Below are 15,646 nucleotides of genomic sequence, written 5' to 3' on the forward strand. Positions count from 1 at the left end.
ACATATTGGTTTTTAAATTACAGAAAACATATTTGACACTCAATAGTATAAAGTGCCCTTTTAATCCCATTTTTAATGACAAGGGTAGAGGCTAGTGCATTTTCATCTGAAACCAAAACTGCCCTCATCAACTGTAGGCCCTCCCCAGGCCTATTTTAGTTTCACTGGTGGTCTAGTGGCCTGGTCGAGATCATTAGTTTTTCCTGCCTATGCAGGCACAGCATTCAAAATATCTGTCGGGACCTCCAGCAGTCTTGAGCTGGCATGGCAAGAGTGACTGGAGCAAGGTCACTAGACCACCAGGGCTTCTAAGGTAGGCCTTAGGAGGATCGTGCTTTTGGTTTGGGTTGGCATTTTGGTCAGGTGGAGGAACTGGAGAGGCATTCCTTACTAGTTTTTACTACAGTTTTGGCTGAAACTGCATGGGGAATTAAGGCCACAAATTCAGTTTTGGCCAAAACAAAACAAACCCAAACACCAAGTTTGATTGCCCTCTGGACTGTGGAGAAAAGCCAGAATGGAATTTGTTCTTTAGATACAAATGAAGTATTAGACTGCAAATTGCTGGCTTTGGTCTCTGTATGACATTTTCTCATATTTTGTGGTATGTTGTTGTCTAGGGAGTGAAGGTGCTGTGTGGTGGGGAACCATACATACCTGATGACCCCAAATTGAAGGGCGGCTTTTACATGTTGCCCTGCGTCCTAGGTAAGAAAACCCAACCCTTCCCATAAACCAGCTTTATAATTTATCTGTTTTGTTTCTATGTATTACCACAGATAGGAGAAGTATAAGATGCAGCAGACAATTGCATTCTGCTTTTATTTAAGCTCAGGGGTTCAGTTGTAGACACCCATCGTTGTATGAAATTTTTCCTCCCTTGGGCTAATCTGCTTCTTTACTAGCTTGAATACTTTTACCCCCCAGAGTGAGGTGGGCTGTTTTTAGTAGGGCTTTTTACATTATATTACATTAGTGACTTCTATTCCGCCTGTACCTTGCAGTTCTAAGCAAATTACAGAGTAAGAAAGTTGGACATTTCCAGGAATTACAAATAACAGTATAAGGTAGCTGGACATTTCCAAGAAGTTACAATTTACAGTATAAGATAGCTGGAAAACAGTATAAGGTAGCTGGACATTTCCAGGAAGTTACAATTTACAGCATAAGGTAGCTGGACATTGCCAAGAAGTTGCCTTTTTGGGGATGATTACATAGTAGATGCAGGGAACGCTTATATAGTGGATGCAAGGGAATTACAGAGTAAGGGTGTTGAATAGAAGGGAAGAAAACTGCCATTTTCTGTAACTAAATGGCAGTTTAAATTTGAGGAAAAATTTTGAAAACTAGTCTCCTCAAGACTTTCTACAGAGATCTTGAACCAACTGAAGGATGCAAGAACTACAAAGATAAATAACATTCATCACTTTCACATAAAGGTACTTTATTTTTCTCAGAAACAAAATTGACAGAGGTAGATGGCACTGTATAGACTAAACATTTAGGCCCAGATTCTCAAAAGTTTAATGCCGTCGCTAAACTATTTTCCAACAGTTTAGCCTGCACACACTTTAGGAGCGGATTATGAAAACGGCTTATCTCTGTTTTTAATGAGGTTTCTAGCAGTCTCTGACATGCATATGGGCTCTTCAACATTAAAATTAGCACTTCGGTAGATTCTTTAAAATTGCCAAGCCGTTATCCAAGAGAGGCGTTGGCTTTTGGCAACAAAAATCAGCGACTGGTCCAGGGGTGCTATACAGTGACAGCACTGTTTAAAACCCTGACATGACAGTGTCAGAGACTGCTAGAAAAGGCGTTTTGAGAAGTGCCCCCCCCCAGCAGCGGGAGAGATTGCCATTCTCTCCTGCTGGCACATAACACCACACCCCCTGCAGCAGGAGAGAGACCCACTCTCTCCCACTGCCAAGCGAACCCCTCTCGCAGCGGGAGAGATGCCCACTCTCTCCTGCTGCCATACAATACCCCCCCTGTAGCAGGAAAGATACCCACTGCCAAGCGAAACCCTCCTTGCAGCAGGAGAGATGCCCACTCTCTCCCGCTACCAAGTGAACCCATAGGAAGGGGCCAATCAGACCCTTAGGCCTCTTCAGGGTGCATCCGAGGAGGGGCCTGAGGCTCTGGTTGGCCCAGGTTGTATAAGGCCCCTCCCCGACGAATTGGCACCGCAAACTCCCATGACAGCAAAAAGGGCAGGAGGGATGCCCTCTCCCTCTTGCTTTGGCAGCTCTCCCCCTCCACTCCCCCCGCATGAAAGGCCTCTGGGTCCTTAAACAACTTGGGCCAATCAGAGCCTCAGGCCCCTCCCTGGATGCATCAGGAAGGGTCCTAGGGCTCTGATTGGCCTGGACACTCCATAGGAGGGGAGGGGAATTCCCATTTTAGACAACGCAGCAGCAGCTAGGAGGAGGGTGTCCACGTCCCTCCGGTTTATCTATGTTGAGGTAAGGGGAGAGGGAGACAGGGGAGGGGGTCACATTTTTGCTTGAAGAAACTCGAAGTTTCAAGTCGCCCACACCGCGCATGTGCGAGTGCCTTCCCGCCCAGACTAGGGCGCATCTCCTCAGTTCTTACTTTTCCACGGAGCCGAGAAGTCCTTCTTCAACTCTCTGCGTGAAGATTTTTCACTTGTGCCTTCTAAAGTCCGTGGTTGTTCTTTCTTGTTTTTTTTTAAATTTCTTCCATCCGTCCGACTGGGCAGGCCACATGGCTGCAGCCCCATGGCTTCGATCTTGCGGCGGAGCTTTTCCGGCCTATGTCCCGGCCTATCACCGGTTTTAAAAAGTGTGTCAAGTGCCAGCGCGCGATTTTGCTAACGGACCCTCATCGACGCTGTGTTTGGTGTCTCGGGCCTGAACATCTTCCGAAATCATGCCGGCCTTGCTCCACACTCACCGCATGTGCTTTCAAGCGCCGTTGCGTCTTGTGGGAGTCGCTGTTCAGCATGGAGTCCTCGACGGAGCAGTCTTCATCGAAAGGCCCCTCGCCTTCGACTTCATCCGCTGCTCTCCAGCCTTCCACCTCTGTGGCGCCGAGTCTCATTAAGCCTGCATCGTTCCTGCCGGCCCCGACTCCAGCGCCTGCTGCGATGCCTTCCCCAGTCTCTTCAGATCAGGTAGCACAGCAGCCTATTCCACCGATAGTGCTAAAAGTGCCCAAGGCTTCTAGGCCCAAGCACTCACACACTACCCCCCCAAAGAACGCAAGGCCCGTGCAGGCGGTCCCATTGCTGATGCGGATCCGTCTTTGCCGGCCTCATTCCAGACCTTGTTAGAGAAGCAATTTATCGAGCTCTTCACCACCATTGGGTCTAAGCTTCTCTCTCAAATCCAGCCTGGGCACGGGGAGGGGTTCAATGCAGGGGTTTGAGTCTCTACGAGTACCCCAGGGTGATTCCAGCCATCCACCTGTGCTTCGATCAACTGCTTCCAGCCCCATCCACTACCTGGGGGCCTCAGCGAAGATCCATTCGCCTCGTTCCTCGAGGCCGATATCCAAACACAGTTCACATCGGTCGAGGCATTCATCAAGGCACTCGTCCAGGCATGCCTCGCCTCATCGTAAACAGCCTTTTCTTGAGTATTCTCCACCGGCTACTTCACCTCCTCCGATGCCGGAGCTCGAGAATACACTGGGGTCTTTATCACCACCATGATCCCCGTCCTCCTTGGATCCCGAGACCTCGACGTCCTTGAGCCCTCCTCGAGGCCCTGCCTCGGCTGACCTGCTGTCGTTCTCCTCGTTCCTTCAACAGATGGCAGACGACCTGGACATCCACCTGGACACAGGTTCCAAATTCTCCAAAGAATACCTGGAGCCTATGCACCTCCCTCAACCATCTGCTGAATCCCTCAAGCTTCCTCTTCATAAGTTGCTGGATCAGACCTTTATGCGATGCCTTGAAACACCTTATTCCATCCCTGCTGTACCGGGCAAATTGGATACCAGGTACCGCACGGTGCACCATAAGGGATTCGATGGTTCCCAACTCTCCCATCAATCCCTCTTGGTGGAATCCTCACTGAAGTGGTCTCACCCCTCCCAGGTCTACGCTGCCGTTCCACCTGGTAGAGAGGGCAAGACCATGGACCGATTTGGCAGGAGGATTTATCAGAACTCCATGATGACATCCAGGGTTCTGAAGTACAACTTCCATTTTGTCACATATTTTGAGTTCTCGCCCTATGTGGACCCTAGGGCACAATCCGAGTACCAGGAGGTTATGGCCTCGCTGTCCCAGCTCCGGTTACAGCTGATGCAGTCATCCTACGATGCCTTTGACCTCTCGGCTCGGGCTACAGCATGTGCACTGGCTATGCGCCGGCTGGCATAGCTCAGGACCATCGATATGAACCCTAATTTCCAGGACAGGCTTGCCAATGTTCCATGTGCTGGTACTGACCTCTTTGATGAATCCATCGAGGCGGCGACCAAGAAGCTCTCGGACCACAAGAAATCCTTCCAATCCATCCTGCGTCCGAAGCCTAAGCCTGCTCCTCCTCGTACCCACCGTTAATATACCAGCGGCGTTACCCACCTAAGCAGGCTCCCACCATCCGACAGCCTGTGAAGCGGCAGCATTCCCAAAAGCAGCAGCAGAAGCCTCAGCCATCAACCGTCCCTAAGGCTCCTCAGCCCTTTTGACTGTCTCATAGAGGACGTAACTTCAGTCGTCCTGCCATTCTCAGCTGCTCCACCAATTGGGGGTCATCTCCATCACTTTTACCATCGATGGACGACGATTACCACCGACCTCTGGGTCCTTTCCATCGTCAGAGAAGGATACTCTCTCCAGTTCGATCGAGTACCCCCGGAACATCTTCCAAGAGAGTATCCTTCCAACTTGACCCAGACCGCCCTTCTTCTTCAGGAAGCTCAGGCTCTATTACAGCTTGGAGCCGTCGAGCCGGTTCCTGTGTCTCAACAGAACAAGGGTTTTTACTCCCGGTACTTCCTTGTTCCGAAGAAGACGGGCGATCTGCGACCCATTTTGGACCTCAGGGTGCTCAACAAGTTTCTGGTCAAAGAGAAGTTTTGCATGTTGACCCTGACATCCGTGTACCCCCTCCTCGAGCAGAATGACTGGTAATGCTCTCTGGATCTCAAGGAGGCCTACACCCACATTTCCATTCATCCGTCCTCACGCTAATACCTCAGATTCAGGATGGGACATCTTCATCTTCAATACCGAGTGCTTCCTTTCGGCCTGACCTCGTTACCCCGAATCTTCACCAAGTGCCTGATAGTGATGGCCGCAGCACTCAGGAACCACAGCCTCCAGGTATTCCCCTACCTGGACGACTGGCTCATCAAGGATTCTACATCTCAGGGAGCCGTCCTCGCGACCCAGAAGACGATTTGGTTACTGCAACATCTGGGATTTGAGATAAACTTTCCGAAATCCCATCTACAACCCTCACAGACTCTTCCCTTCATCGGAGCTGTTCTGGATACTACCCAACTCAGAGCATTCCTCCCTCCCCAACGTCGGGAAGCTCTCTTCCATCTTTGCCACTTGGTGTCCTCTCGCCCGTCAATCTCGGCGAGACACATGATGGTTCTCCTGGGCCACATGGCCTCTACAGTTCACGTGACTCCCTTTGCCAGACTTCACCTCAGGATTCCCCAGTGGACCCTGGCATCTCAGTGGACGCAGATATCCGACCCTCTGTCCCGACACATCCAGGTCACTCCTGCTCTGCAACAATCTCTTCGCTGGTGGATGCTATCCTCCAATCTATCCAGAGGTTTGCTGTTCCAAATGCCCCCCCCCATCAGAAAGTCCTCACGACCGACTTGTCCACTTATTCTTGGGGGGCTCATCTGGACGGCCTCTGCACTCATGGTTATTGGACCAGTACAGACCGCCAATGCTACATCAATCTCCTGGAACTCAGGGCGATTCTCAATGCTCTCAACGCTTTCCAGCACCTGATTCAAGACAAGGTGGTCCTCATTCGCACGGACAACCAAGTCGCCATGTATTATGTCAACAAGCAGGGGGGCACGTGAACGGCCTTCCTCTGCCAGGAAGCTCTGATTCGCCACAACACCTTCCTCAAAGCCGTCTACATTCAGGGGCGGACAATGCCTTGGTGGACAACTTGAATCGTCTGCTGCAACCTCACGAGTGGACCCTCCACTCAACGTCCCTCCACCACATCTTTTCTCAGTGGGGAATTCCTCAGATCGACCTCTTTGCAGCCCCCCACAACTTCAAACTGCCTCAATTCTGCTCCACCACCAGATGCCTTTCTTCTGGATTGGACGAACCTCTTTCTATATGCGTTTCCTCCATTTCCTCTCATCCAGAAGACTCTAGTCAAACTCAAGTCAGACCATGCCACCATGATCCTGATCGCTCCACGGTGGCCCAGACAACCTTGGTACTCCCTTCTACTTCAATTCAGCAGCAGGGAGCCCTTCCCTCTACCAGTGTTTTCATCACTGCTTACACAGCAGCAGGGATCTCTACTTCATCCCAATCTGCAGTCTCTACACCTGACAGCTTGGTTCCTCTCAATGTAACCCCTCTCCAGTTTTCTCAACCTGTGAGAGATGTCATGGAAGCTTCAAGGAAGCCTGCTACTAGACAATGCTACCACCAAAAGTGGACGAGATTTTCTGTTTGGTGTTTTTCTCATCATCATGAGCCACAACACTCCTCCTTGTCTTCAGTTTTGGATTATCTTTTGCACCTTTCTCATTCTGGTCTCAAGTTTACATTGATACGAGTCCATCTTAGTGCAATTGCTGCTTTCATCAGCCTCTTCAAGGGAAACCTCTCTCTGCTCATCCGGTGGTTTCCAGATTCATGAAAGGACTCTTCCATGTCAATCCTCCCCTCAAACTGCCTCCAGTGGTTTGGGACCTCAATTTGGTTCTTTCTCAGCTTATGAAACCTCCATTTGAACCTCTTCACAAGGCTCATCTGAAGTATCTCACTTGGAAAGTGGTGTTTCTCATTGGCCTCACTTCGGCTCGTCGAGTTAGTGAGCTTCAAGCATTTTGGTTGCGGATCCACCTTTCACAGTGTTCCACCATAACAAGGTGGTCCTTCGCACACATCCAAAATTTCTCCCCAAAAGTGGTCTCGGAATTTCATCTGAATCAATCCATTGTTATTCCTGTGTTTTTTTCCTAAGCCTCATTCTCACCCTGGAGAATCAGCTCTTTATACTCTGGACTGTAAACGTGCTTTGGCTTGCTACCTGGAACGCACCAAGCCACACAGAACTGCTCCTCAATTTTTCATCTCCTTTGATCCGAACAAGTTGGGACGTCCCATCTCTAAGCGTACTATCTCCAACTGGATGGCGGCTTGTATCTCCTTCTGCTATGCCCAGGCTGGATTACCCCTTCCTAGTAAAGTCACAGCCCACAAGGTCAGAGCAATGGCAGCCTCTGTAGCCTTCCTCAGATCGACACCGATTGAGGAGACTTGTAAGGCTGCCACTTGGTCCTCAGTTCACACCTTCACTTCTCATTATTGTCTGGTTACCTTCTCCAGACGGGATGGACAGTTTGGCCAAACGGTATTACAAAATTTATTCTCCTAAGTTGCCAACTCTCCCACCATCCCATTGTGGTTAGCTTGGAGGTCACCCATTAGTGAGAATACCTGCCTGCTTGTCCTGGGATAAAGCAATGTTACTTACCGTAACAGTTGTTATCCAGGGACAGCAGGCAGCTATTCTCACGTCCCACCCACCTCCCCTTGGTTGGCTTCTCTGCTAGCTATCTGAACTGAGGAGACGTGCCCTGGTCTGGGCGGGAAGGCACTCGCACATGCGCGGTGCGGGCGACTCGAAACTTCGAGTTTCTTCAAGCAAAAATGCTTGTGAGGCGTCCGCATCGGGGCTCCGTTGGGTCACGTCACCCATTAGTGAGAATAGCTGCCTGCTGTCCCTGGATAACAACTGTTACAGTAAGTATCATTGCTTTCAGGGCTCTGCCCCTACTCAATCGCGGGGAGTTTGCATGCAAATGATTTGTACCTTCGTGCAAATCATTTGAATGCAAAAAAGATAGTGAATCAAAATCAGAGAATCGGCCAACACCGATTGAATCGCTATCTTTAGTGAATTTGGGCCTATGCCCTTATATACACCTTTACAGACTAGTGCTTAACTGTTTTGCTGCTACTTAACGCATGTATATGTACATATCTGCGATTGTGTAGGTATTCTGAACATTATGCGTATACAAGTGGCTCTAAGATGTGGGCATCCGTGTATAGAATTTCTTCCCAAGTGTTACCACTCAGCGCCGGATGCACGAAGCTCACAGTGCATTTAATGATCATCGCTAAACCAGGTTTAACGATGAAGTATTAAAGTGGCAAATTGCGGTCTCTTCTGTGGTTTTTAGCAGCCTCAGATAATTGTATGTAAATACATTACAATGAACTCATCAGTATCACTCCAACTGATGCCCTTGTGATGCACAAAATGAACCGCTGGTTTTTAACATTCCGAAATCTCCGACAGGTCTGGAAGTGCCAGAAGCATTAAAAAAAGCCAGGTTTTTCTTTTTTAATGGGCTCAGATATATGCGTGTGTTATACACCCACAGTATCTGTTCTCATTTTAAAAAAGTCATGCAGTTCTCCCCTCCCAACAACTGTTCCCAACACCCCCACCTTTAAATGAACGTCAGGCGGGATGCCCACTCCCTCCTGCTGGCAGGCCCGCATCTTCAAAATGCCAGGCCTTCCCCTTCTTGGTGCATCTTGGGATGCACTAGGAGGGATCTAAGGCTCTGAATGGCCTAGGATCCTAAGGCCCCGCCCAAGAAACTTAGTTTAGATAGCTGACCAATAGTGCAACATTGGTTGCATTTAAGTACAAAGGCCCAGATTCACTAAAAGGTAGCGATTCAATTGCTGTTGGCCAATTACTGGCTGATTTTGAAACAGCGATGATTCACTCACTACCTTTGTTGCATGCAAATGATTTTCATGGAGATGCAAGTCATTTGCATGCAAAGTCCCCGACTCAATCACTCAGTGAGTGATTGAGTCGGGGCAGCCCTGACAGTACTGACAGGAGAAGCAGCCTCCTGTCAAGGTCAACGGCTTTTTTTCTTTTTTAAATGGGCCAGATATTTTGCTGTGCAATACATTGCTTTCTCTGCCAAAGATGAAGATTTTTGTTTTAGAGGGAAAGTTGAAAAAGAATACCCAAAAGGACTAGGGGCTCTGGAATTGACCAGAAGCCTCAGATGGTGTACCTTGGATTAACCCAGGAAGGTTTCAGGAAACCTAGCAGGAAGCTGCTGCATGCATTTAGTTTATATATTGTCAGCACAATACAAAATAGAAATCCATATATGTTTACATTAATATAGCCAAATCTCACAGCAACACTTACGTTTTTAAAAGGGAGATATATAGAACTTACTTTAAGATACTGTGTAATGGGCTTAATAGAAGTAAAGGGCTGGATTTTATAAATGGCGCTCAAAATTAAATGCTGAAAGCAATGATTGCAAAGTACTATTCTGTAAAGGGTGCGTGTCCTTTATAGAATAGTGCTTAAGTGCGGATCTCACACCCAAGTTTGGACACCATACTTACACTTGCTGAAAACTGGTGTAAATGCTGGTGTTCATTGACTCGGTATTCAGTAACAACATTGGGCAGATTTTTGTAAAGTCATTGACCAAGGAGTGGCTGGGTGCATGCAAATTATTTTTTGTATGAGTGATAAGTTCTAAAAAACAATATTTTTGGATCCTAGAATAGCAATGCATTTCTGTATATAGCACACAAAAAAAAATCACACACGTGGTAATTGTTTAGTTTAATTTTTTATTAGCTTGATTGTTTTAATGTTGGGTTAGGTCAGTATTTTTGTGAGCGACTATGTAACAATCATGTAAACCAGTGTTCTTCAACCTTTTGACACCTATGAATTGACAAAAATAAAATAATTATTTTGTGGACTGGCACCGGTCTACAGTTGAAGAACACCGAGCTAAGTAATGGGTTACACCCCACCCATCTCCGCCCCCATAATAGTACTAATTGCAACATCATTTTTTCCGTTCATTTTTCATATATATATACACACATAGAAACATAGAAATAGACGGCAGATAAGGGCCCACGGCCCATCTAGTCTGCCCACCATAATGTCCCTCCCCTACCTTTGTCCTGTGAATAGATCCCATGTGCCGATCCCATTTTGCCTTAAAATCAGGCACGCTGCTGGCCTCAATCACCTGTAGTGGAAGACTACACACCATATAATCATATTAACAACACATAATGTTTAACCACAAAATTAAAACTACACAAAACACACTGTATGCTTCTCAATATTCATTCCTACCAGAACACAGATAACCCCATGCAAATACAGGACCAAAAACTAAAAGTACTAATATATACAAGCAAACCCTAAGATACAACACCAGAGGAAAAGAAACAAATGCATTTCTTCCTGAACAGACAACAGATGTAAATCAATCACTAAATTAAAAAATAAAATCATTCCCCCTACTGTTGTTGTTTCCCTCCCTCCATGCTGTTCCTTGCCTTCTGGCCTGCTCCCGCCTGGCCGTTTTATGCCGTCCCCCCCCTCCCCCGGTGTTATCTAAGGACCGGCTCCCTCTTCCTCAGTGCTGCAATGCACAAAGCCGTGAGCAGCTGCTCGTCATGCGTCCCATGCCTCACCTGGAAGCCTTCCTTCTGATGTTGCGACGTCAGAGAGAAGGCTTCTGGTTCAGGCACAGGATGCACGTAGGAGCCTCTGCCCATGGCTTTGTGCACTGCAGCATTGAGGAAGAGGGAATTGGGCCGAAGACAACACCACATCGATCGCACTGTGGATCGGCGGGTGAAGAGCACTGTCTGGGGCCCGATGCACGTGCTGGCCCTGTGGACTGGCAGGAAATTTCTGCGGACCGGCACCAGTCCATGGACCGATGGTTGAAGAACACTGATGTAAACTATATGAGTAATGGCTCATGCGCTCTGCTTAGAAGGAACATAGTCCTTGATATGCCCAAGCTCCTCCCATGGCCATGACCCCTTTTGAAATATGCACTATGGAAGTTAGGCACACTGCCTTACAGAATAATGTGCAGTCAGATGCACACACAAATATTGAGTGCCAATTAATATTAACGATTGGTTGTTAGAATCCAATTATTGATGGCATGGAGCTTATTAAGCAATTTGTGCATGCACAAATTTGGGTGCCATAGATAGAATTCGTATATGTCCATGAACTGTGGATGGCTACATTACTCATGAGGACATGATGTATTTTCCTTTGTTTCAATGCCTATAGGGAACTGCAAAGATGACATGACTTGTGTCAAGGAAGAAATCTTTGGTCCAGTTATGTCTATCCTACCTTTTAATACTGAGGAAGAAGTTCTGGAGCGGGCCAACAACACAGCATATGGCCTGGCAGGGGGAGTCTTTACCAGGTATGTCTGATGTATTTTTATATGACCTGCTTTTGAGGACGAGGGAAGTGTTATCTTAGAATGTGGAATTGTGCAGTCTGTTATGGTTACTGGGACCCATAGAAACTTTCCTTGTAATTGCTAGTTCCACAGTTAGCAGCTAAAACTTAGCCGGCTATATTGCACAAAGAAAGTCAATATTGGGCGCTAACCAGACAAGTTTAGTGGCCAAATTGTAAATAGCAGGCCTGTGTTTGGCCATTATTAACTTAATCTGCCAGCACTTAACATTGATTTAACTGGTTAAGTTATAGCTATTACAAAAAAAAAAAATCTGACCATGATCAAAAATGACCTGACATTGAATATTCAGGCTCAGCATCGACCATGGGAGTTAGCCAACCTGGCTCCCATGGTATGAATATTTGTCCCAAAATGTTTAACTTGAAGCCACCAAAAGTAACAAAGTTTGCAATAATCCCAATTCCTGTTACAATTCAGGGAATATATTAACCCTGTTCTGATTGAGTATCTGACCCAGAATCCATATTCCTCTTGATGATCAGGAAGACTAGTGGAAACATTTTTTGTACTTGTATGCATTTGTGGTATAATGAGCTTTTTCATCTAGATCTATACCTGTCATGGGGAATCTCCAGCCAGTTGGGTTTTCAAGATATCCCTAATGAATATGCATGAGAGAAATTTGCATGCCTACTACGTATTTATAGGCAAATCTTGTTTATTCATATTCATTAGGGATATCTTGAAAATCCGACTGTATGGGGGGTCCCCAGGACAGGTTTAAGAACCACTGATATAGATAAACCCCCTTCCATATGTTTTGTCTCCCACTCCCTAAATGCCAATTATGTCATCCTGGATATGCTTAATTCCTCCTACTCCTGCCTCTAGGGAGCATAGAACAGGTGCTAAAAGATCCTCCTCCAGCTGTGCATAAGAATACAATCCTATTAGGCACTCTATAATATCAATCAATCAAAGATTTTTCAAACTATTATTTAAATTTATATCATGCTTTATGAAGCAGCTTATAATACTTTTAAAAGACACAAGGGGAATCTCAGAATGCCACTTGTCTGCTAGTTGGTTCCTGCAGCACAATGTGGCAGCACTCGTTACTGGCTCACCCAAATGTGCCCTCTATTCTATTCTAATCTCTTTTTTTCTTTTTTATATTCTTCAGTTTTTAATTCTAATTTTTCATATTGTTTCTGTGCTCTTTAATAAATAAATAAATATGCTAATATCTTTAAAGTCATTTCCAAAATCTCAATTCATTGAATGTTTATCTCTTCCATATGTTTTCTCAGTCATTTCATTTATTTCAGTAATTTATCATTCTTTCTGATTCATTTTCAAGTAATATACTGATCATTTCTTATCACCTAGATAACTTAGCTTTGTTAGTGCAATGTCGCTGTTACACTACACCCCACCAATGCGTTTCGTATCTTCCTCAGGACAGGGGAAGTGCCTTAACTACAACAAAGCAAACACAGCAACATAAGAGTTATTGGGAGGGGAATGTCAATGAATAATTATCGGTATTATACCATTTCCTTCAAGTACTCACCAACTACATTTCATTCATTCGTTTTCTCACGCTGCTTACAATATGTCATCTAAATATGGCCGCATTCAGTTACTGCATGATATACACCCTCCTGATGCATCATCCATAGGATACCCAATCATACACTACTCTTCAGACAGAGTCTTCAAAGAACTTATCCAATCATCACAATCCACACCCCAGGCAAGTTCTTCAAAGAACTTTATCAATCTAAAATGACGGGTGTTAGACATTGTGGAGGTAGGGTGGGAAGGAGGGTAACCTCATGCGGACGCTAAATTTAAAAGAGCTCCGTTGGATACATGAATTACAAACTATGCAGCCTTTAGGATTGAATGAAACCAGTGATTGGCTAACTTTAACTGAATAAATATAGGTGGATATGGTAGGTTTGGTCTGTGGATTGTGGTGATTGATAAAGTTCTTTGAAGAACTTGCCTGGGGTGTGGATTGTGGTGATTGATAAAGTTCTTTGAAGAACTTGCCTGGGGTGTGGATTGTGATGATTGATAAAGTTCTCTGAAGAACTTGCCTGGGGTGTGGATTGTGATGATTGATAAAGTTCTCTGAAGAACTTGCCTGGGGTGTGGATTGTGATGATTGATAAAGTTCTCTGAAGAACTTGCCTGGGGTGTGGATTGTGATGATTGGATAAGTTCTTTGAAGACTCTGTCTGAAGAGTAGTGTATGATTGGGTATCCTATGGATGATGCATCAGGAGGGTGTATATCATGCAGTAACTGAATGCCGCGGCCATATTTAGATGACATATTGTAAGCAGCATGAGAAAACGAATGAATGAAATGTAGTTGGTGAGTACTTTTCATCCAGGAACTTGTCCAAACATTTTTTAAACCCACTTAGTTTTTTTGAAATTGAGCATCATCCACACTTTGACCAATTATAACGACCTGGAAGTGACACCATACATCCAGGAAAAATTTAAAAGGGAAAAACCACAAAAAGATAAAAAATTCATAAGAACATAAGAATAGCCTTATTGGGTCAGACCAATGGTCCATCAAGCCCAGTAGCCCGTTCTCACGATGGCCAATCCAGGTCACTAGTACCTGGCCAAAACCCAAGGAGTAGCAATATTCCATTCTACCGATACAGGGCAAGCAGTGGCTTCCCCCATGTCTTTCTCAATAACAGACTATGGATTTTTCCTCCAGGAACTTGGCCAAACCTTTCTTAAAACCAGCTATGCTATCCACTCTTACCACATCCTCTGGCAACACATTTCAGTGCTTAACTATTCTCTGAGTAAAAACAAATTTCCTCCTATTGGTTTTAAAAATATTTCTCTGTAACTTCATCGAAGGTCCCCTAGTCTTTGTAATTTTTGACGGAGTGAAAAATCGATCCACTTGTACCCATTCTACTCCACTCAGGATTTTATAGACTTCAATCATATCTCTCCTCAGCCGTCTCTTTTCCAAGCTGAAGAGCCCTAACCATTTTAGTCTTTCCTCATATGAGAGGAGTTCCATCCCCTTTACCATCTTGGTCGCTCTTCTTTGAACCTTTTCTAGCACCACTATATCTTTCTTGAAATAAGGAGACCAGAATTGAATGCAATACTCCAAATGAGGTCACACCATGGAGTGATACAGGGGCATTATAACATTCTTAGTCTTGTTAACCATCCCTTTTTTAATAATTCCTAGCATCCTGTTTGCTTTTATGGCTGCCACCACACATTGGGCGGAAGGTTTCATCGTATTATATATGGTGTCTTTTAAAACACTCAGGGCACCATATATAAAAGCAACCTTCATAGAGTATTGGTTGCTAAGGAAGAAAAGCCCAATACTCAATCTCTTTGTTGAGGCCCCACGGTGTGACTTTTGCCATTTATAAATCCACTGTTGCTCTTTCTTCCATAGGACTACTGGTAGGCTGCCTCCATGCTGAAGGTTCGGTGCTTCCTACATAAGAAATCTCAAATCAGCAATGTGAGCTTTTCCATGCCAATGCTGGGTAAGCGGGACCGTCTGATCCCCCTGTCAGATCTTACTCAAATGCTCCACAATCCTGGTGCAAATGGACCTCGAGGTGTGGCCAATGTATAACAATGGGCAGGGACACTTGATCAAATATACTACCCCATTAGGTCACAATTGGTGTCTTGATTCAATCTGTTTTCTTGTGATAGTGACGGGTGCATAAAGGATTGCGTGACAATAGCATGAGCGCATGCAGAACAATGTCCATAAGTGCTATGGCCCTCCACAATAGAGCCATGCACCCGGTTTGGACTTTCAAAATATAATTTAGTAACCAACTCCTTAAGGTTACATCCCCTAGAAAGAGCGAAACGAGGTGACTTGAAAAATTTGAAGATACTGTAAAACAAGCCAAAAACGCTTGACAAAGCTCTGTTTGAAAAGCCCTGTGTGAGTATGGTAACACACATACCAGCGACACCATCATTAAATTTTTCAAGAGTCGCCTTGTTTTACCTTTTCTACGGGGTGTAACCTTAAGGAGTTGGTTACTAAATCATATTTTGAAAGTCTAAACAAGTTGTGGCAGGCCATAGCACTTGTGGACATTGTTCATTGTCATGCAATCCATTACGCACACATCACTATCGCAAGAATACAG

The 15,646-nt window shown here is 45.5% G+C and overlaps 1 protein-coding gene across 1 annotated transcript in view; it reads left to right on the forward strand.

Moving 5' to 3' along the window:
* ALDH9A1 (aldehyde dehydrogenase 9 family member A1) overlaps positions 1 to 15,646 on the forward strand; it is a 183,141-nt gene that overhangs the window by 143,952 nt on the left and 23,543 nt on the right. The window contains exons 8-9 of the mRNA XM_033960396.1: positions 621 to 708; positions 11,319 to 11,460. Coding sequence (XP_033816287.1) covers positions 621 to 708; positions 11,319 to 11,460 — 230 coding nt within the window. The remainder of the gene's footprint in view (positions 1 to 620; positions 709 to 11,318; positions 11,461 to 15,646) is intronic.

Source organism: Geotrypetes seraphini, chromosome 10, assembly GCF_902459505.1.
Source record: "Geotrypetes seraphini chromosome 10, aGeoSer1.1, whole genome shotgun sequence".
Taxonomy (NCBI): domain Eukaryota; kingdom Metazoa; phylum Chordata; class Amphibia; order Gymnophiona; family Dermophiidae; genus Geotrypetes; species Geotrypetes seraphini.